The sequence below is a fragment of the Strongylocentrotus purpuratus genome, unplaced genomic scaffold (assembly GCF_000002235.5).
Source record: "Strongylocentrotus purpuratus isolate Spur 01 unplaced genomic scaffold, Spur_5.0 spur5_scaffold_4, whole genome shotgun sequence".
NCBI classification, from domain to species: domain Eukaryota; kingdom Metazoa; phylum Echinodermata; class Echinoidea; order Camarodonta; family Strongylocentrotidae; genus Strongylocentrotus; species Strongylocentrotus purpuratus.
In genome coordinates, this window is record NW_022145610.1 from 21,703,978 (window position 1) to 21,726,698 (window position 22,721).

A 22,721-nucleotide genomic window follows, 5' to 3' on the forward strand; every position below is an offset into this window, starting at 1 on the left:
ACTGTATACATAAAGCCTAGAGAGGGAGAGTGAGAGTGAGAGAGAGAGAGAGAGAGAGAGAGAGAGACAGAGAGAGATAGAGATAGATAAAGGATCACTATTTACCAAACCGGTTGCCTGAAACGTGCTCGTTCGACAATTGATCCGCGTTTATTATCCCACACTATCCGAATTCCTAACTTCAACCCTGAAACAAAATGATATACCTAACCATAACCCTAAACCTAACCCTATCATCTTCGACAATAGAAAACCCAGATCAATTGTCGCCGCAGCAATGTGATTGTAGGAATGGTTGCTGCAGCAATTGTCGCCGCAGTATTGTCGCCACAGCAATTATCGCTGGAGCAATTGGCGCCAGAGCAATATTTTTTGTCATCGGAGGAATGGTCGTCGGAGTAATCATCGCAAATATGGAATTGCCAGCATACCTGACGTTGAAGCCGTGGTATGATCATACCTAGGGCCATTGTAACTGTCTTCCATCTCAGGGGCGTTGAACCACGACCAGTCAAAATCATCTTTGACGTCTTGACTCCAGTAACACGTGCTCAGGATCCCCACCGTATCGAAATCACAAGTAGAAGCTAAAACAAGAAATCGAGAATTCTGAAGTACAGTATGAGCATAATTATACTGCTTCTAAATAATAATAGGCCTTGTAATTAATATGTGCGTTCACATGACAACACATCAACTATTATACAAATATACACAGCCTTGAGAGGTTCTGGTTAAAACTATGCGCAAGAGGTGACTCCAATAGTACTATTTGCTGAGGGGCGCAGCCCCGAAGCAAATGGTACTTTTGGAGTCACCGAGGCCCATAGTTTAACCAGTACCTCGAATAGAAGGCATGGTATATTTTTTTTATATCCTGCATCAAAAAATTATAAAAAATTATAAAAAAAAAAAACATTTTTGGGAGAAAAAAAATTTAGAACAAAAAAAATGTCAATTTTTATCTAAAAAGATTTAAAATATTTTGATTATTTCATTAAATTAAGATTTGAAGAAAAAAAATTGATTCAATTAAAAAAAAAAAAAAAAAATCACATTTTTTTTAAACTCCCAAATAGTAAACCAAAATAGTACTCTCATATAGTACTTTCTAAAAATAGGTCAAATATTTTTGGTCATGTGACGAGCTCTCAACCAATCAAAAGCCAACAACTTTTTGATGCAGGATATAAATAAATATACTCTACTGCGCTTATCCGGCTGTAGCCGAGCCGCCATTAAAAGGCGCTAAAGAAATCAAGGAATTTCTTCCTATACCGGGTACCCATTTTTTCTTACGCCTGGGTGGAAAGGAAAGTGTAGATAAATTTCTTGCCAGAGGACGTTAGTGCTATACTATGGTGGGTCTCGAACATATGATCCACAGTCCGGTGTAACGGGCATCAGCCATAATGTAAAATATGAGGTTTTGTTTATAATAATTATAATTTGTTTGTTTGTTTGTTTGTTTTATTTCCGTATAAAAGACATCATGCATTCAGTAATATAATAACAAATAGAATAATGAATAACAAGATAAAATAAACGGCTGGATAGCCCATATTCAGCGGTATCATTATGATACCGCTGGTCTTCCATGGGGACCAGAAATGATACAGTAAAACAATACAATAAATAACAATATACATTAACAAACGACAAAGAAAAACGACAAAGAAAAATGGCAAAACATAAATTCTCAAGCAAAATATAGTAAGAAATTAAATATCCAGGACAGACAGTATAGAGAAAAGAAACTGGTATTTATAGAAAGAGAATTGTGTGAAGTAAACTTATAAACAACTCAAAAGTCTCTTGAATGACGACAATGTATTACAGTTGCGTAAGGCCAATGGTAATCCGTTATACAATACTGAGCCTCTATATACAAAGGTTCTTTTACAGTAATTTGTCCTGGGTTTAGGAAGGGCAAGATTAAATTGACTACCAAGTGAGTATCTAGTAACTCTAAAAGAAACATTTTCATTTATATAATTAGGAGTCAGGCCATGCAGTATTTTAAACATCATAACGTGCATGTGTTTAGTACGCCGTAGGGACAAAGTATCCCATTTTAGGATATCATGCAATTGTTGATTGGATATATATGACTGCCGATTTATCTTCAAAATGATCCTCCCCGCTCTATTCTGTATTTTCTGTAACCGATCAAGATATTTATCAGAAGATGACGACCACACATTGTCTGCATACTCAAAATGCGGGAGAATAACAGATTGATATATAATTTTCAAATTAGTTTCATTTACATAATGTCTCAATCGACCAAGAAATCCAACCATTTTTCCAATTTTCTTACACATGTTTTCAATATGAATTTTCCATTTCAATTCTGAGTCAATGATTACCCCTAGGTATTTTGTGTTATGCATTTGGATTATATCTCTCCCTCGAACTTTCAAAACTAATTTATCTTGTTTTTTCAGCAAATTTTTTGTTGCAATTAACATACCCACGGTCTTGCTGTAGTTAATCTTCAGTTTATTCCGAGATATCCATGTATCTAATCGAGCTAGTTCCTCGTTGAGAACTGACTGTACAACAGATGGATTCTTATGGGAGTAATATAACACAGTGTCATCAGCATATAGATGTATTTTACATTTTTCAAAAGAATGAGGCATATCATTAATAAATATGACAAACAATAAAGGGCCTAGTAGAGAGCCCTGCGGCACCCCACCAGTCAATGGTAATGCATCAGAAACTACATCATTAATACAAGTCACTATCTTTCGATCAACCAAATAGCTCCTGAACCATTGAAGCGATTCACATGTGACGCCTAATAGTAAGAGCTTTTGTAACAGTATATCAGTATCCACCAAATCAAATGCTTTTTGTAGATCAACAAAGACTGACCCTGTGTATTGTCCCTGGTCCATTGCGTTTAACCAGTCGTCGGTCACCTTGACAAGCGCAGTACACGTTGAATGTTTCTTTCTGAAACCAGATTGGTGAGCAGATATAATATCGTTTACATTTAAGTGTTGAATGAGTTGTTTCTGTATCATTCTTTCAAGAAGCTTTGAGATGCATGGCAATAACGAAATGGGCCTATAATTATCTGGGTTATACTTGTCACCCTTCTTATACAACGGTATAATTTTTGCTATTTTCCATACGTCAGGCACAACCCCATCTCTGATTGATTTATTTATCAAATATGTTATTGGTTTAATAATTTCATCAGCAGCTAACTTAAGAATAAATTGAGAAATACCATCTACTCCAACCGATTTTTTATTTGGGAATTTCCTTAATTCGTTTAATACCTCATCTTCGGTAACAAAAGAAAGTTTAAAATCTTGTTTTAGATTGGGCGATACTGGATTGTCCAGTCTAGAATTTACATCTTGCTCTGACGAATCGTCATTCAAAGTGTCAACAGCGACATTTGCAAAATGGCTATTAAATTTGTTTGCTGTTTTCAAGACATCTCCTTCAATAATAGGAATAGACGATGAAGAGCGACTGTTAGGGACTATGGTTGACAACAACGTCCAAGATTTACTACGATTTTGATTTCCAGTTAAATTTTCACAGTAATATTTACGTTTAGCTTTTCTAATTTCAGCTGTAACTTTATTCTTTAATTTCTTGTAATTTTTCCACAATTCACCATCTTGTTTTGACTTTGCTTTGTCTTTCGTTTTGTCCCTTTCATCCATAAGACTAAATATAGGTTCATCTATCCATGGCGAATGTTTCTTCCTTACTCGCTTTGTCTTTAACGGCATGTGTTTATCCACAACTTCCAACAGCAGCTCTTCCCATTTACACACAGCTTCATTCAACTCATCAATACGTTCTATAACCTTCCAATTATTATTTTGTAAGTCAGACTTAAATAGTTCATTATCAATCCCTTTTGATTTTCTAAAAGTAACATATTTTACAGAACTTTGTATCTGAGGAGATTTCCATATCAAATAACTCATGGAATGGTCGCTCAAACCATTATGAATTACACCAAATGACTTAACTTTTTCATCATAATTAGTTAACATGTGATCAACCAAAGAGGCACTATTGTTAGTTATTCTTGTATATTCGGCCGTATTGATTTGGTTCATACAATATATATCATTGATTTGAATATATTTCTTGGTTGCACCTTCTAATGGGATTTTCAAAGTATTACAGTTTATATCACCCATAACAATAATAGGAAAATTAAGACCATTGGCATACACTAAAAAGTCTTCATAATCAGTGAGTATCTCCGCTTTAGAATTCGGAGGTCTGTACCAATTAAAAAATACAATGGGACTGGCGTTTTTCTGCCGTATCAATAATGCAATTGCTTCCATTCGCGATAATGAACTATGTTTCAAAACTTCATATCCCAAGCTTTCATGAATATAGGTCAGTACACCTCCACCGTTTCTATTACGGTCCTTACGGATAACATTGTAGTGAGGTATCTGGATTTCACACTCGAATATATTGTCATCCAGTCTAGTTTCATTCAAAGCAAAAACATGTATCACATTTTCACACAAAATAGCCTTAATTTCATCATAATATTTTAAAAGACTAACAACATTCAGTTGTAAAAATTTCAAACCTTTACCGCATAGTTCATTATATTTCACACTTTTACTTGAAACATGAGGATAGATGTTTGCCATACATTAAAACAAAGAAACACAAATATAACAAAAATATAATATAAATACTCCTTATAAAAGATAAAATATAACAAATATATCAACGATTCTGTATTGTGCACACCACAACAAGACGCATGAAGTTTAACCAACATTAATCATAACACGCAATTGATTAAGCACCCGAAGAGAATTAAGGTTTAAAGCTGGGCGTAGAAAAGATAATTATAGGCCAGGAATTGCTCTGCAAGTCTTCATCGAATACAATCACATGCTCCCAATATAACCGGGAGGCAGTGAGAGACAATTATTTAACATAATTATAGTCCTGAGGGGTAAAATGGATTGCCAACAAAATGTAATTGTATTGGAATAAGCTGGTACCAACAATGATTTAACAATATATATAAACGGAAAGTCATACTAAAGAAAGAGTCTAAGCACGATGGATTAACTTTAAACAAAGTGTAGAGAAAACAAAACCCAACGCAATCCGATGCATGGCCAGTCCAGTGCTTCCAACATAAAGAAGTTTCAGCGAAGCGTTCAGCGTTCCATGTACAGCAAGACGCTTAACGAGATGGATTAGTTGCTACTTCCAGTTTCTATGCAAATAAAAATCCAGGTTCAATGCACGCGATAATAATGTCTCCTTAACTAACCATCGACTGAACATGTTCAAAAAGACGCTTAACGAGAAGGATTAGTTGCTACTTCCAGTTTCTATGCAAATACAATTCCAGGTACAATACACGCGATAATAACTAACCATCGACTGATCATGCTTATGAAGACGACGTAAGCTTGCTGATATCGGTCATCTGTGTAAGAATCACACGGCGTTCATCAGTGGTCAAAACTATGATTCGGCCATCTTGAGTCCAAATCGCTTTCAATTTTTCCTTATGTTTTGACTTTATCTCCCGAAAGAGTCTTCCTCGCTCTTTCGTCAAATTCTCTTGTATGAAAATGGGCGTCCCTTCCAAACCTCTGAGTTTCCTTCTTGCCTGGTAGACCTTGTTACGAGCCGTGTAGTTGGTAAATCGAACAATGATCCCCCTGGTTGATCCTCCTTTTTTCGATCCTAATCTGTGCGATCTATCGATGTCTCCTCTTGTTAGCTTTATGTCCAATTTCTCCTCACACACTTTGTTAATCAATTCATCTGTCTCCTCACTCTCTCTCTCATCCAGACCATGAACAATCAGGCAATTTCTTCTTGAATATTGCTCAGCCTCTTCGTGCTCCTCCTTCAGTCTGGAAAATTTTCTCTCCAAATCACTTATTTTGCTATCTCTCTCGGAAAGCTCAAATTCAAAACTTTCACGAATGCTTTCAGCAACCTTTTCAGTAATGACAGATGTTAGTTCTTCAATAAGTGTCAGCTTTACCTTTGATACAAGAGAGTCTAGAATATCGTTGTTGTCCTCCAGTACTTTCTTGACTTCTCCGCGTATATCTCTTGCGATATCCTCGGTTTGAAGTTTCGCGCCTCTCGGCATCTTGACGCGTTTCTGGGCAATAACTTCCTTATATTTCACGAAAAGAGTTCACGTAGTATAAGTAAAACCAACACAGGTAGTTCAACGACCTCCCAAAGTACTCAAAAGTAGGCAAAATTCCTATAGGTGCTATAGTTCCATTGCTGTTGTATATACTTCAGCGAAGTTGTGAACGCGGAGCGAATCGTTAGGCACGTCCGTTCATGACGACAACATGACGACATCAACATGTTTCGCTTATATTCTGTTCCGAAATGTTTTCATGAATTCCAAACATCTATATTACGGTTGAAAAATGAAAACAAAGTAAGCATAGAAATATAAAAGATCACAGCGTTCTTTTTGAAAGCACTATAGAAATTATTTAAACAAATTATTGGTTGTCAAGGGTGGTCTGATGTGTACAATTTTGTCTGTATTTGATTTGCCTTTAATTTGATTACGTTTTGCTACTATTTAAAGGCGTCGGTACTAGTTTACAGGAGGGATTAGACCACCCTGCAAGGTCACTGACAGTTGGTGTCCTCATCAAACCAGCTCTCACTTAAAACGAAATAGAGGATTATGGGGGACCAATATATGGTCATCGATTAGGCATTGTTTGCTATATAGAGGGCGCAAGTAGCTATAAGTAGTGCAGTGGTGCTTTAACATGCTTCTATTTATGTTTTGTTCTTGTTTATTCAGATAATCCTACTATGTCAGTGCTTTATTTCTATTTCCTATTTGAAGTTTTTTTTTAAAGATCCACGGCGTCAACAAATTAAACACAGAAATTGAGGAGAGAATGTATTTAGGATAAGAAAACAACTTGGTGAAATTCTTACGGCAGTATAGTTCGTCTTCGCCACCAACGGGACAGTCTGGATTGAAGTCACAGTAATACGACTCATCGATGCACTGATCTATGTCACATGGTCGCATGCCGAGCTCACAATGATTTGCTGAGAGAAGTAACAAGAAACAAACAAACATATTAATAATTATGTTGGTGGCACCCCTTCATCAGATTTGCAAAGGACCACTGTGTTTAGATATGTTTATTTAATCCACCGCAACAATTATTCATACAATAGTGATGGATGATCCTCCATATTATTTTGGACTTAACGAAAAACTTTGTATACGAAATTTTTTAATCCCAACGTGTTTTGACATAATTATCTACTATTTTTTCTTTTTTACCGGTGGTTGTGTTCCTTTTATATTGTAATAGCAATGACAAATATTTTTGCTTTTGTTTCTAATGATCATTTTATGTATTCTTTACATATTCTTATGTGAATTTTGACAGTAAACTATGAACTTTGACCTTTGGACTACATCTTACGTTGGGTAGGGATCACGTCGGCAGGAGGTAGGGGCTCTTTCGACTCGACGCACTCTGGAGTAAAGGTGATATCGTCCAGAGCTATATCGCCCAAATTAGTCGACCCTCTCACTCCTTCAAATACCACCTGGAGTAAAGTAAGAGTCATAATATACTAGGTTTCAGTTGGAACACATTTATACATCGCTAAATATTATGTATCAATAATCATTTGATACTGTTTTCCCCATCAAAGCATTGGCATCCCCTTTCTTACACTTTGATAAACTCTTGTGTAAGCAATTCTTGTAGCCAACGCAATATGTAAAATAGCTTTAAGCATGCTGTCCTCTGAATCATTTCTTACAAGTCCCCATGTAAAGACATAATGTGCTAATACAGAAATGGACTCAAATTTCCCAGTAAGTATTTTCTGCTTAAGTACAAATTGCAATTTAGAGCATTCTGGATTAAAAGATAAAAACGAAACATCACTGAACGGTGACACTAAATTCGTCCCTATTTTCACGAAGTGACGGTAGTGAGGAAAATCGTAACGCAAAGTGAATGCAATTTTTTTTCACTACCGTCACTTCGTGAAAACAGCGATATTGAAGATTATTCCCCCACCTGGAAGGCGTCTTCACTGGCGAGTGGTACCCTCTAAAATAGGGTACCACTGTATTACTGTACTGTGCCATAGACGGGTCATCGGTCCACCAATCTTAGTCCAAATGTATTGTTTTGTTTTCTTCTCTTTTGTTTTTAACGGGGCTGAACGGGGCTGTATACACAAAAACGAAACATCACTGAACGGTGACACAAATTGAAGATTGTTCCCCCATTTAGAAGGCGTCATCAGTGGTGAGAGTATACCATCTGACAGAGGGTACCACTGTATCATTGTATCATGGCTGGGTCACCGGTCCACCAATCTGAATCCAAATGTATTGTTTTTTCTCTTTTGTTTTTAACAGGGCTGAACGAGGCTGTAGGTAGTTTTATAATGAGGTTTTACTAACCTGGAAGGCATCTTCACTGGTAAGTGATACCCTCTGATAGAGCCAGTAGTTCCCATGGGCAGTATCACTGTACCACAGACGAGTCATCGGTCCATCGATCTTGGTCCGGGTGTACATGTTCAGGGTTCCAATCCCTGAACCTCGCATGTGGTGGTAGAAACGAATCTAAAAGAAAAGCAATACAATAATTATCCGAAACTTTTATTTCGTTTATTCTTTCCAATTTGCTTTCAAAATTTATTATATATTTTTCTAAGGAAACGTTGTATAATGTTCTACTCAAAAGAATAAGATACAAATATGATTATAATTGATGTACATATCTCCAGAAACACGGATGTAAAATCTCATACATTTATCAATGGCAAGACTTATTCTGGCTTCATGTATTGCATGATCGAGATCTGATGGACTCCGTATCGGGAGGGGAGAAGCCCCAGTAGGCAGTTCATATTCAGGAGTCACTCGTCCTGCATTGGGACAGTCCTTTAAAGAGATAGTTACCGTAAAGGATAGTTGTCCAGGTGTAGTTTAGAAATAGGAAGGTACTTGTCTTGCAGGGATGGATGCCCTATAGGGGACAGTCGTCATTAAGAAATGGAAACTTGTCCTAAAGGTTTTTTTGTCCTTATTGTCCGGAGATGAGAGCCAAGGGAATAGCTGTTCGGATATGAAAACAGAGGAGGAAGTCATACGGGTGATAGGATAGGATAGGCATAGGACCAACAAGGCCTGGAACTACAGAGAGGTCATATAGCTATCTACTTACCTCGCACCCTGATGAAGTAGGTTGTATGTAAAAGCTTCCGATTCTGTACGTGTCACCTGGAAATGCATCATCGACCTCAGTATAGATGAAATAACCTGATGATTTGAGAAATAAAGGCATTGACGTTGAATTTCCGCTGGTGTCATCCTTTAACAGATCAATTCACTGTCTTGCGATGTAAGCCTGTAACTGTCTAGTTTTGTGTTTCATACAATTTCATCAATTTCGTATTGTTCTGGTGGTGAATGTGTTGACTTCAATAGTATGGAGCCGTTTTACGATGCCTATTAAAGCCAAACTGTCAGGAGTTAATTTCTAGGGACTAGGTTTCTAGTTTGGAGTTTAAGACCGTGTTTTTTAACCGTCTTCATAGGTACAGGTTATTGTTTGATTAACAAGTAAGTCAGGATGAAAAGAATATAACTGTGCACTAATGCGTATGATTACATTTCCCTAGGTCAATATGTTTTAATACATCTGATAATAAACTATACTTAACAGGAAGAAGAAGAAGGACGAAAGGAGAAGCAGGATAATAATAATAAGAAGAAGATGAGGAGGAGGAGGAGGGTGAGAAGGAGAAGAAGAAGAAGAAGATGATGTAATCATTTCCCCTCTTTGAAGCATTCTATTAATCTATTTTATCAACGAAATACTCCTCATCTTATACTAATTATGATTATAATAACAATGATGATGATGATAATAATAATGATAATAATAATAATAATAATGATTATAAAAATATCGAGTATTTAGGAACTCTAAAAACGAAAAGCACCGTAGCGCTTAGAAAATAACAGAATGTGAAGGGAAACATGACATACATAGACTCTTAAACTAGTTTTACAATGATCACATATATATTTTCATGAAGTGGAAAGGTCTTATCTTATCCTTACCGCTGTTACTAGCGGTAGTATGATCTATCCATGGACCAGTATTACCGGTACCCGTTCCACCGGTCTTTCTGGTCCACTCTAAAGTGTCATCAGTGAGCTGTCCCCAGTAACACATGCTCGTCTCGAAGTCACACATCGTGTAATCAGCTGAGATCGAAAAATGATTAGAACAAATATTATTAGTTCAACAGATTCATCTGGATAATTTCAAATTAGTTATTAGAAATTAAATTATTTGACGAGTACAAAAGCTAGTTTACCTGTTTGGACTATAGACATCGAAAGTGTCACAGGTGAACCTTTTGAATGTGTCATTGAATTACTTCTTGATGAGAAGATTGGTAATGAGATGTTACCAAGAGAAAGGTAACGGTTGCAGAAATTATTGAAGTAGTAGCAGTAGGAGTAATAGTGCTGTTGATGGTGGTGATATAATTGGTGATGGTGGTGGTGGTGGTGATATGGGGATGGTGATAGTGGTGGTCTTAGTAGTGGTAGTGGCGGTGGTTGTGGTGATGATGATGGTAGTTGTGGTGGTGGTGGTGGTGGTGATGGTGATGGTGATAGTGGGGTGGAGGTGGTAGTATTGGTTAAGGTGGTGGTGGTGGTGGTATTGTTGATGATGATGATGGTGGTGGTGGTAGACTGGTGGTAGTCATAGTAACATACCGCAATTTTGGGTCGACTCGTCCGTGCCATCACAGCAGTTTGGTGTATAGTCACATCTCTCACTCTTAGGATAACAATGCCCCGAGTCGCACGTCTCCTCTGTATCGGCATCACACGACCCCCCTGGTGGTAAAGGGAGGGTATACGCACACCCCTCGAATCTTAGATCGTCAATTGCGTAACCTCCCGTGTTCGAGTAGTCATATCTGTCCTTTGCTTCAATCGAAAGCTAGAAGGATAATGAAAGTAGAAAGTTTGTATCATCAGAGAAAGAGAGAGAGAGAAATAGAACGAGCAGTTATGTTTTAAAGTCGACTTGCAACATTTATATGTCATGCCATGTGTGTCATTATCACAGTCATATCATATCATAATATCCCCATAATGTTCTGACTTTCACATATGGCATTTGAAAACGTTTGTAGCTTAAATACTACATCTAATTTAATATCTTATATCCAGTGGCCTATCCAGCATCGAATGGGTCGGCGTATGCCCCCCCCCTCTTTTGAAGGCACATGGAAGTAGATCAAATCATGTCCGGACTCATTACCCCCCCCCCCTCCCCGACTCCCTTGCCTCCCCACCTCATGAATTTCTGAACATACCACTGGTTTAAGATGTATGCCTTGTGATGTGTGCACGAGGCGTCATTACCCTGACGTAGTGCTGCGTCAGTGATGTCAATGACGCAACATGTTACAGTGACATCACAAAGCGATTTTATAATAATCAATGCGAACAATGCGTTAAAGTATTGGCGCACGAGCTAATTGTTTTGCAAAGGCTTGATCAGCGAAGGTAATGACGCAATCGAAATAAAATGACGCCTTGTGCACACCACCAAAGGGCACCAAATCTGACCTGAAAGTTTTCAGCGCAAGCTTCCACTTGGACTTCGTACAGGTTCCATCGATCCTTGGTGGACTTGTCTTCGCCGATATCGACTACGGTCATGAGGTTGTAGTTTCGGTCGTTCGATGGGGTATACTGGAGAACCTTCAGGGTACCCATATCCACGCCGTAGGCGTAGTACCACATGGAGAAGATGCAACGTCGGGCAGCCATCTGGTAGGTTGGGCTACGGATGATGGCTTTTTGATCGACTTCGCTGTAGGTGTCGTCAATGTAGAGATAGTGACCTGCCATTAAGGTAGGATGTCAATCGAAATAGAGATGATTGTGACACTGAATGTGGCTACTCTTTATTCTCACTTTCTCAGGGAGACGGAAATTTTAAATGAATATTAAAAAAAGAAATGACCGAATCAATCAATCAATCAATAAATAAATACGTACATAGATATCTGAATATATGTAAAAATACGTTAACTAAATGGAAAAATAAATGTATTAATAATTAAATAAAATTACAATAAATAAATTGCCTTTATGCTTATCGAGCTTATCAACGACGTAATGTTCTTTATTTAAAGATAGACATTATGTCACCATCATCATCGTCATTACCATATTCATTTCTCTTTCTCCTCATCCTCATTATCATTATCATCATCATTGACATCTTCAAACAAAATATTTTACAATGTTGCAAACTGAGAAAAACTGCAAGTTAGTGAAATTGGCTGAAAATCGTGATTTGTTTGAAGATGAATTTCACAATTAATGATTATGGTTTAAACAAAAAATCATAATTACGAGTTTGACTCTTTTTTCTACTTCCACAAGTGGGGCTTTTTTAAACAGACAGTTCTACTAAAATATTCAAATTGTATGCATACTTTTTTTTTGATGGACCTCTAGAAAGAATAGAGCCATTTTAATAATGGCTCTGAATAGATTATTCCAGCCGTTTTTAATTCATGACTTGTATTATATTTGTAAATTGTATTCTTGTATGTATCTAAATTTTGTATACGGAAAATAAAACCAAACTAAACAAAACAAATCAAAACAAAACAAATACTTGGCCGAAGCTTGCCCAATATAGCAACGAGTAATATACGCAGATTGGGTTCCGATTATTGTAGTTAATTAATTATAGCTGTCCCCAGGAAAGAAACATTTATAAATTTGAAGATATTAGTAAACCGGTCTATTGCGAGGGACCTTGTTATTCAAATACGTTAAGGGGCTTGATTTTTGTATTTTGTTTTAAATTTTTGTAACGAATGACTTATTTTAAGCCATGTTCTATTTATACCTAATAATTATCAACTATGTTACTTAGGGACGTTGCACTTCAAACATTTTTTGTTTATGCATTGTTCCTACTATGTATTATATATATATCAATGTGACCCACTGTATTCTATCATCTGTAAACAGTTATTTTACATGGTGAATAAAACAAACAAACAAACAAACAAACAAACCTTTGAGCAAATCGCCATTCTTATCTCTCGAAATGAACGACTCTGTCAACAATTCGAAATGTACCATGACACTGCATGATACCCTTAACTTATGATATCTTATCTTCATCCATGGAATGTAATGGGACACATACAGATAAATGGGTGCTGTCATTGCTTATTATACCCGTAACAGATACATACATTATAATTAATGTGTGAATATTACACTTTGTGTGTTTACATTTGACTAATGTGCATCGATACTGAATCAGAGACAAACATAGCATTTGCCAACGACGGAAAAAAGTACAGATTATTTTTTTTTAAAGTACAAATCAAGGCACTTTATGTTCTATACAAATTTAATTTGTTTAAGTGGTGACAATAAAAAATTGAAAAAAACTCGAACTTTCCCAAGAGTGCAGTGGGTTCTTAACGCAGATAAAAAATGTGAAATGTGCTCTCAAGAAATAAATTATCATCATCATCATTAGTATTAGAGGCTGCTTGTAAGTATCGGCTTGCATGGTGATGTAGATATACAGTAGGCTTGCGGGTGCACCATGTGAGAGAGAGGGAGGATTGAGGAGCCCTGATTGAGGAGTCCACTCCTGACGACGGATAGTCAACCTGTTCGAAACGTCGAGCCACTCCCGCTACCCATCCTCTCCAAGCGCTATATTTCTCCTTAGAACTATAAACTAAGAAAGAAAACCAACAGTCTTTTTCAAGACTACACCAACAGTCCTTTTCAGGACTACACACCTTCAAGAAAGATTACCGAGAGTCCTTTTCAGGATTCCTCAATCCTCCCTCTCTCTCACATGGTGCACCCGCAAGCCTACTGTATATCATTAGTATTATTATCATAATCACCATCGTCATCATCATCATCATCAGTATGATGAAACATTTTTAAAGCCTATCTGCATTAGTTTGGCTAGGAGGGATTAGACCTCCCTGCATGGTCACTCACATGTGGTTATCTCATCAAATCAGCTCTCAATTAACATTAAAAAAGGGAGACCATTGGGGACCAACGGTCACCGCTTAGGCATTGTTTGCTATATAGAGGGCGCAAGTAGCTATAAGTAGTGCAGTGGGGCTTTAAATGAGGCCAGAATAAGACTTACCGTTAACACTATTTAGGGTGTGGTCGGCTCCTGGACCGTAATACCACTCGGGTTCATTGTTCATGAACATTGTCCAGTTCAGATCGAGACTCGCATCATGATACCACTCACACAAACCAGCCTCAAAATCACATGTCGCAGCTAGAGAGAGAGAGAGAGAGGGGGGGGGGGGGGGGGGGAGATGGAGGGGGAGATGGAGGGGGAGATGGAGAGAGATAGATAGAGAGAGAGAGAGAGAGAGAGGGGGGAGAGAGGGAGAGAGAGAGAGAGAGAGTGAGAAATGCGGAGAAAGAGAAAAAGATAGAGAGTTAGATATATATAGAGAGAGAGAGAGAGAAAAAAAAGAGAGGGAGAGCAAAACGGAGAGGTGGTGATAAAGAAAGGAGGGAGGGAGAGAGAGAGAGAAGAGGGGGGGGGGGGGGAGTTGAGAGTAAGGAAGAGATAATGGCAGAGAACGAGAAATATATGATTATTATGATGATGAACATGATGAAAACAGATTGAGAGAGAGAGTGAGTGAGAGAGAAAGAAAGATAAGATAGAGGGAGAAAAAAGGTGGAAAGAGGATAAGAGATATATCTGATTTATAAAACTGAGTTTCACGAATATAAATCATAAAGAGTAAATGTAATAAAGAAAACACAAATAATATAGAAATTTGTCTTAGAAAACGGTGAAACATGCCAAGATGGTTCTAAAGCACTGAACTAGTTTGTTGATAATTTCCAGCTCCATATTATTGCTTTATTTCCACTTGTACATCTTACAAAATAAATTGATGATTTTCATAGATTCAATTTCTAATTTTCTAATCGTACATAGATCTATAGTCAGAAAATATATATTTTTTAAATATTTATTTCAAGTGTATATTTTATAGAATAAAAATTCAGAGGATATAATGATAGCCACCCCCCCAACAAAAACAAAAGAAAATTGTCATAAATACGTGTTGTTTCACTTTCAGACATTTGTTCTCAAATCATTCAACCCAAACTCCATACATCAAGGCTAAAATAACTTGACTCAAGTAAAAGTCATTACTTACGACACGTGCTTTCATCGAGTCCGTCAGAACAGTCTTCCCTGAAATCGCACACGTTTTCGTCGTCGATCACCAGCCCATCGGTACATGTGTAGCCTTGGACTAGATATGAGTATGAAGAAAATCATACCAACATGAAACATGGAGCATTAATACAGAAATCATGTACATCCCGATGCAGAATCATTATCATTTTAATTATCATTATTATAATTATCATTCTTCCTCTTCTACTGTTACTTCTGCTTCTCCTCTTTCTCCTCGTCCTTCTCCTTCTTCTTCTTCTTTCTTCTTCCTTTTCTTTTTCTTCTTTTTCTTCTTCTTCTACTTCTTCTTCTTCTTCTTCTTCTTCTTCTTCTTCTTTTTTCTTCTTCTTTTTCTTCTTCTTCTTCTTCTTCAGTTTTCGTTTTACATATCATGTAAGGTGTAGAAATTAAAAAAAGATAGATTGCTTAACTGTACGTCAATGAGGTGGCGGGTGCCCTATGGCTGCAGCCCCAATTCCCAGTCCCCAAGCCTCTACCCCCTGCCTTACTTTTAAACACAATGAAACCAAACAATACCTGAGAATCGAGGATAAACATGGCAAATTCAAGGGCATTTGCTATTTTAAGGAGATAATCATTATATTGAGAGTAATAATATGTAACTCACCAGATGTAATATAGAGTATCAAAAACAAGCCCGTCAAATACAACTTCCTATTTTCCGCCTTCATTATTTCCGTTGAGTATTTTTTTCAGGACTAATTTCCACTGTAGCTATTTCCACACAGAAATCACAACGCGTTTTATCTTTCTGGTTGTATATCTAAAAGTAATCTGACTCAAAAGTTTGCAAAGATAATCCACACACGGTTCAAGAATCAAAGTGTGTTTAATCACTATCAACCCTGATTGTTTGTTTTCAAATGAGAGGATAATTATGGTTATCATTTAGAGCATGCAAACTTCGGTTGCTAATTTGTAGCCTATCAAGATAAAAACAAAAACAAATGTAAATAAGATTACATCCTAATGAAGTTCATTCGCATATCGGATGAAACTTTGATTGAAAAAGAGAATAGTGAATAATAATTATGAAAGAATGTAAAATATTTGTCTCATTTAATTTATTAAAATGAAGAGTTACTTAGTCTTAGACATCCCCATTGTACATCTCTCTCTCTCTCTCTCTCTCTCTCTCTATATATATATATATATACACACACACATATATATATATATATTTATGTTTCCTCCTCTCTCTTCATTTTTTCTTTCTTCTTCTCCCTCTGTCTATCTCTCATTTCTCCCAGAACTCTCTTCTCCCCCTTCTCTCTCTCTCTCTCTCTCTCTCTCTCTCTCTCTCTCTCTCTCTCTCCGTCGATCACCTCTACCATGCTCGCTCTTCTTTTTGTGCAATCCAACCTATCCTACGACAATAAGAGTCAATTAAAGTTAAGTTCGTAATTAAACACTGATGATATACTCTGTTTGTCTTGATATACCTTTAGACTGTCTTTATCACATAAATTATCAAACAAGAAGTTAAACAAAACATTTGAAGAGATGATATGCAAGGTGAGTTGCAACAACCTACTTTATGAGTATGAAAACACGTTATCGAAATTATTTATACTAAATTTAAATGGACACGATGATGTGGGGTGGTATCGGGCGCGGATTCAGGGGGACCGAGCGGGCCTTGCCCCCCCCCCCCCGAAAAAAAAGAGAGGAAAAGGGAAAGGGAAAGAGGAGAGAAAGGGAAAGAAAGGAGAGGAAGAAGAAAAGAAAAAGGGGGAAAAGAAGGAAATCGGGGGAGGGGGGGGGGGGGCGAAAGGGCCTTGCCTCCCAGCTGTTACCCCCCCCCCCCCTATCAAAAAATAAGAGAGAAGGAAGGTAGGGGAAAGAAAAAGGAAAAGAGGAGATAAAGGGGAGGAAAAAAGAGGAAGAAGAAAAGAAAAGAAGGGGGATATCAGTTGCAATTTTCACGCCAACAAGTTTTAGTTCGGGGGGGGGGGGGCAAAAGGCCCTTGCCTCCCCCCCCCCCCCCCCCCCCCCCCCCCCAAAAAAAAGGGGGGGGAAGGAAGGAAAAGGGAAAGAGGAGAGCTAAAAGGGAACACAAAAGAGGAAGAAGAAAAGAAAAGGGTGAAAAGAAGGGGTAAACATTTGCGATTGATCCCGCCAAAAGCGTGTGGATCGGGGGGGGGGCGAGAGGCCTTTGCCTCCCCCCCGGCAAACCTAAAACAGAGAGAAGGAAGGGAAGGGAAAGGAAAAGAGGAGAGAAAGGGAAAGAAAATAAAGAGAAAGAAGAAAGTTAGGGGAGATCAGTTGCGATTTTTCCCGCCAACAAGGTGTAGATCGTGGAGGGGGGGGGGGGGGCACTGGCGTACTGATTGGGGGGAGGGGGCTTGGGTGGGAGGGGTGACAGATGCTCCCCAAATATAATTCAAAAGTGGTTTATTTCTAATGCGATACCGGTGATTTACACATTTTCTGAGATTTTTCCTCAATCTTTAGTAAACCAAATTATGCGTTTGATGGAAAAAAAAGGCAAATTCCTAAAGAGAGAAAAAACAATAGTGGCCTGTTTTTGTCACAAAATAATGAGGTGTCAAAATTTGCTCATCTGACCGTGATTAAATTCATAAAACCCCTGAGCTTCCGGGGGCTCTGCCCCCTGGGTTCCACCTAGGGTCCTAAGGCGGGCACCTGGATGCTCATCTGACGGTAATTTAATGCCTAAAACCCCTGAGCTCCAGGGGCTTCGCCCCCTGGACCCCACACAAATTAGTGACCTGCCAGTGTCACAAATAAGGTATATGCTCATCTGACCGTAATTAAATGCCTAAAACCCCTTGACTTCCGGTGGCTCTGCTCCCTGGACCCCACCTTGGGCCCTAAGGCGGACCCTTGGATGCTAATCTGACGGTAATTTAATGCTCAAAACCCCTGAGCTTCTGGGGTCTCTGCCCCCTGGACCTCTCGCCAATTAGTGTCTTGCCAGTGTCACAAATAAGGTATCAAAATATGTTCATCTGACCGTAATTAAATGCCTAAAATCCCATAGCTTCCGGGGCTCCGCCCCCTCGACGCAACTAGGGCGGGCCCTGCATGCTTGTCTTACTGTTATACTCCGCCCCCTGGACCCCACGCCAATTCGTGACTTGCCAGGGTCACAAATAAGGTATACAAATATGCTCATCTGACCGTAAATTATTGCCCAAAACCCCTGAGTTTCCGGGGGCGGACCCCACGCTAATTCGTGACCTGCCAGTGTTACAAACAAGGTATCAAAATATGCTCAACTGATGGTAATTTAATGTATAAACCCACTGAGTGAGTTTTTGGGGGCTCCGCCCCCTGGACCCCACACTAATTTGTGTCCTGCCAGTGTTACACATAAGGTATCAAAATATGCTCATCTGACCGTAATTAAATGCCTATACCCCCTGAGCTTCTGGGGGCTCCACCCCTTGACCCCCGCCGGGGCTTCTCCCCTAGACCCCACGCCAATTTACGCTACGCTCTACCTGATCTCAATTCACCCCCCCCCCCCACCTGCATGTAATGGTGGGGTGATGCATATTTTTTTGTATGCACCCCCAACACTTTTGCTCATTACGCCACTGCTGATCACCATTACGTATTAATATTTTGCTTCCATAATTTCAAATTTGGGGTGGTATTTATTGTTTTCTGGCATAATGTACGTAACTTGCGTATTGGCGGATTGGGGTCCTTGAGTTCAGAACAGGAAAGTGTATACATTAGGGAAGCATGAAATCGGTACTATGTCTCGATCAAGTTTACAATTATTACGTACCAATTACGACTGACGAAAATAATTTAAATCTATTTCTTGTCACTCCGCCCTTAACATTAAAATTCAAACAGTGCAACACAGGGTTGTGTCACTACCATCATCATCATCATCCTCACTATCATCATCACTATCATCCATCATCATCATCACTATCATCCATCATCATCATCATCATCATCATCATCATCATCATCATCATCATCATCATCACCATCATCCATCATCATCATTATTGCAAAGAAGCTGCTCGAGCCTGGGTCAAAGTTTAGTCATTGGCTGCCCCAAACACGTGGTGACTCCCATTCTCGAAATCTGAGAAATAAAAACAAGTTCACTGAAATGTCATGCAAAACGACACGGTATAGAAACAGTCCGTTGCCATATCTAGTTAGATTGTTAAACGCTCATAGTACTGAATAATTACCAGTTTCACCTTCGACGAATACATTGTTCTCCACTACTTTCACTCTCTCAATACCCCTATTTTCTCCTCTCTGTCAGTGCTGTGCTGCGGAGCGGGGAGACCCTCTTCATGGCTTTCTTGTTCTCTAGCTCTCTGTCTTGTTACTCTCACCCTTTGTCTCCCCTCCCTCTCTTTCCCTCTATCTCTCCCTTTCTCTCTCTCTCTCTCTCTCCTCTCTCTCTCTCTCCCTCTCTCTCCTCTCTCTCTCTTTATCTCTCTTTCTCTCCCTATCTCTCTCCCACACTCCCCCTCTCTCTCCCTTTTCCCACTCTCCTTCTTTCTCTCTCTGTCTCTCTCTCTCTCTCTCTCTCTCTCTCTCTCTATTTCTCTGATATAACTTCCTAAATAAAATGGTGACATGTGAATGCATTTTTGAATAATGTTACTATTAAATTTTACATTTTTAAAACAAAATCAGATTTAATTGTACAAAATCCTGTTTGACTTTTTAACAATTCCCAATATGATGCACATTATATCGAATATTACAATGGCAACCTTTTACCCATGTTTTTATGCGAAACTTATCTTATTTTTATGCAATATTCTACATGTACCTTTTACTAAATTGGCCCAAATACTAAATGTTCTACATTTTACCTACAATGTATAATTTGTTTAAATCATGGTAGCACCTATTCGATTTTATAATTCCTGGATTTGGTTTCTGTTGTTGTCTCTGTTTCTGATATTGAAGAAAACACCATAACCATACCATACCCATCTGGCTGTGCATTTTCCAACCAAAATAATTAATTCTTTTGAATATAAAAAATGTATTACTATTCATATATTGTATAAGTTCAATATTTAATTGTATTGCAAATATGGTAATACAATTCCAAGCAATTTGCCAAGGTCGTTGAAGCACAATTATATATCATATGTACAAAAGAGACTGCAATTCGGCTCTCGGGCCGCGAATGTTTTTTAATGAAATAAACCATTTTAAATAAATAAATAAAAATCATCGTCATCACTATCATCATCATCGTCACCACTATCATCATCATCATCACCACTATCATCCATCATCATAATTACTATCATCCATCATCATCATCATCATCCATCATCATCACTATCATCCATCATCCATCATCATCATCACTATCATCCATCATCATCATCATTCTAATCATCATCATCACCATCATCATCACCACTATCATCCATCATCATCATCACTATCATCCATCATCATCATCCCTATCATCCATCATCATCATCATTCTCATCATCATCATCATCATCGTCACCACTATCATCATCATCATCACCACTATCATCCATCATCATCATCACTATCATCCATCATCATCATCATCATCCATCATCACCATCATCACTATCATCCATCATCCATCATCATCATCATCATCACCACTATCATCATCATCACCATCCATCATCATCATCATCATCATTCTCATCATCATCACTATCATGATCATCACCACCACCATTACCATCATAGCCATCAACACCATCATCACCATCTTCTGTGTAATGATGGCAGCATATATATATGAATTCCATTACCAACCTACTGATAATATTTCATTTTAATACAAAGTTATTTGCTGATTGGACAACAAATTAATTTATAATTATGTTACAGGCTTGTGTATAAGCAAAATAAACACCATAATATTGTTGCTGTAATCCCTTGGCAAAAATGAATATTGTCACGATAGAACTCAGGACAAAAACACATAGATCACAAATGTGTGGATGATACATATTTATTTCAAATTTACACATAATACATCATGATGAATGTTGCTGTCACTATCATATCCCTTCGAAAAACATACAAAATTTAGACAACTGTAAAGCTGCATCTATTTATATTTAAGTCTGCTTAATTTATGTAAATGTGACACAAAAAGTTGAGATCTATCACTTTGTGTAGTATAGTATACCACATTATTACATTTCACAAACAATTGCTTGGCGAAATGATTTTACATGGCAACACAGGAGATTTCTTCTTTTCACATACATAATAATAATATTCGGTTCTTGCATAGCGCATTATATAACGTCTTTATGCGCTCCCAAAGAGCTTTGTAATTATTACCCTAGCTTTAGCCCCGGTAGCTGTTATCAGCGGACAGTGCATGTCAAGGAATCAGTGGCGGATCAAGGGGGGGGGGGGCCGAGGGGCCCGGCCCCCCTGAAGAAAAAAAAAGTGTAAAAACACGTTACCTTTTTGGGGAAATGGCCCTCCCCCCCCCCTGGCGCTCAAGGGGGGGGGGGGTGCGATTTTTCAAATTTTCGAGGGCCAAAACAAAAAAATTAGTGCTCACTACCCCCCTATACTGTAGACCTACATGTATATATGTGAATGTTTTTTTTTAAACGTACTTGTGTACTGAAAATAATCTAACGTTGTGGATTCTATTTCAATTCTATTTCAATAAATAATTTGATTTGATATAAATTACACAGTACTTACTGGGAGGCACAGTTGATATTGCTGGGAGACTCTCTGCAGCTGGCACACATTCTGGTGTTAAGCTGATATCATCTAGAGCCATATCACCGTCTACCGTCGTACCAATACTACCTTCTATGATAATCTGAAATAAGAATAAGAATAATGATGATAATATTATTATTATTATTATTATTATTATTATTATTATTTATTGTTTTTATCATTATTATTGTTATTTTTATTATTATCATTATCATTATTATTATTATTATTATTATTATTATTTTTATTATTATTATTATTATTATTATTATTGTTATTATCATCATCGTCATCATTATCATCATCATCAATATCAATACTATTAATGCATGTTAAAAGTTGATTTTTTTTTTAAATGTTCACTAATTTCCCCCATATTTGTTCAAATTAAATTAATGCTTATGGTGGAACGTACCTGATAGTCGACAGTGCTCTGTATGTCTAGTGTTTGGAAGAACCACTCGTTGCCTAGATTACCTGACATGGACCATACTTTAGTGAGAGGTCCATTTACTTGTGTCCTGGTATAGACAGTCATTGTACCCATACCGATTCCACGCATGTGATAAAAAAATCTCATCTATGTAGAGAAAAAAACAAACCATGTAGACTTGTCAGTGGCACATTGAGCATAGGGTTAGAGCCTGCATACACTCCCCTCCC

At 37.9% G+C, this 22,721-nt stretch overlaps 1 protein-coding gene across 1 annotated transcript in view; it reads right to left on the reverse strand.

The window, feature by feature from the left end:
* Window positions 1–22,721, reverse strand: part of LOC756723 (MAM and LDL-receptor class A domain-containing protein 2) — a 67,419-nt gene that overhangs the window by 42,725 nt on the left and 1,973 nt on the right. The window contains exons 3-14 of the mRNA XM_030997231.1: window positions 22,474–22,638; window positions 22,035–22,158; window positions 15,307–15,405; window positions 14,259–14,399; window positions 11,672–11,949; window positions 10,808–11,036; window positions 10,139–10,285; window positions 9,237–9,331; window positions 8,468–8,632; window positions 7,467–7,593; window positions 6,964–7,080; window positions 432–587 (exon numbers count right to left, since the gene is read on the reverse strand). Of these exons, the coding sequence (XP_030853091.1) occupies window positions 432–587; window positions 6,964–7,080; window positions 7,467–7,593; window positions 8,468–8,632; window positions 9,237–9,331; window positions 10,139–10,285; window positions 10,808–11,036; window positions 11,672–11,949; window positions 14,259–14,399; window positions 15,307–15,405; window positions 22,035–22,158; window positions 22,474–22,638 (1,843 nt within the window). The remainder of the gene's footprint in view (window positions 1–431; window positions 588–6,963; window positions 7,081–7,466; window positions 7,594–8,467; window positions 8,633–9,236; window positions 9,332–10,138; window positions 10,286–10,807; window positions 11,037–11,671; window positions 11,950–14,258; window positions 14,400–15,306; window positions 15,406–22,034; window positions 22,159–22,473; window positions 22,639–22,721) is intronic.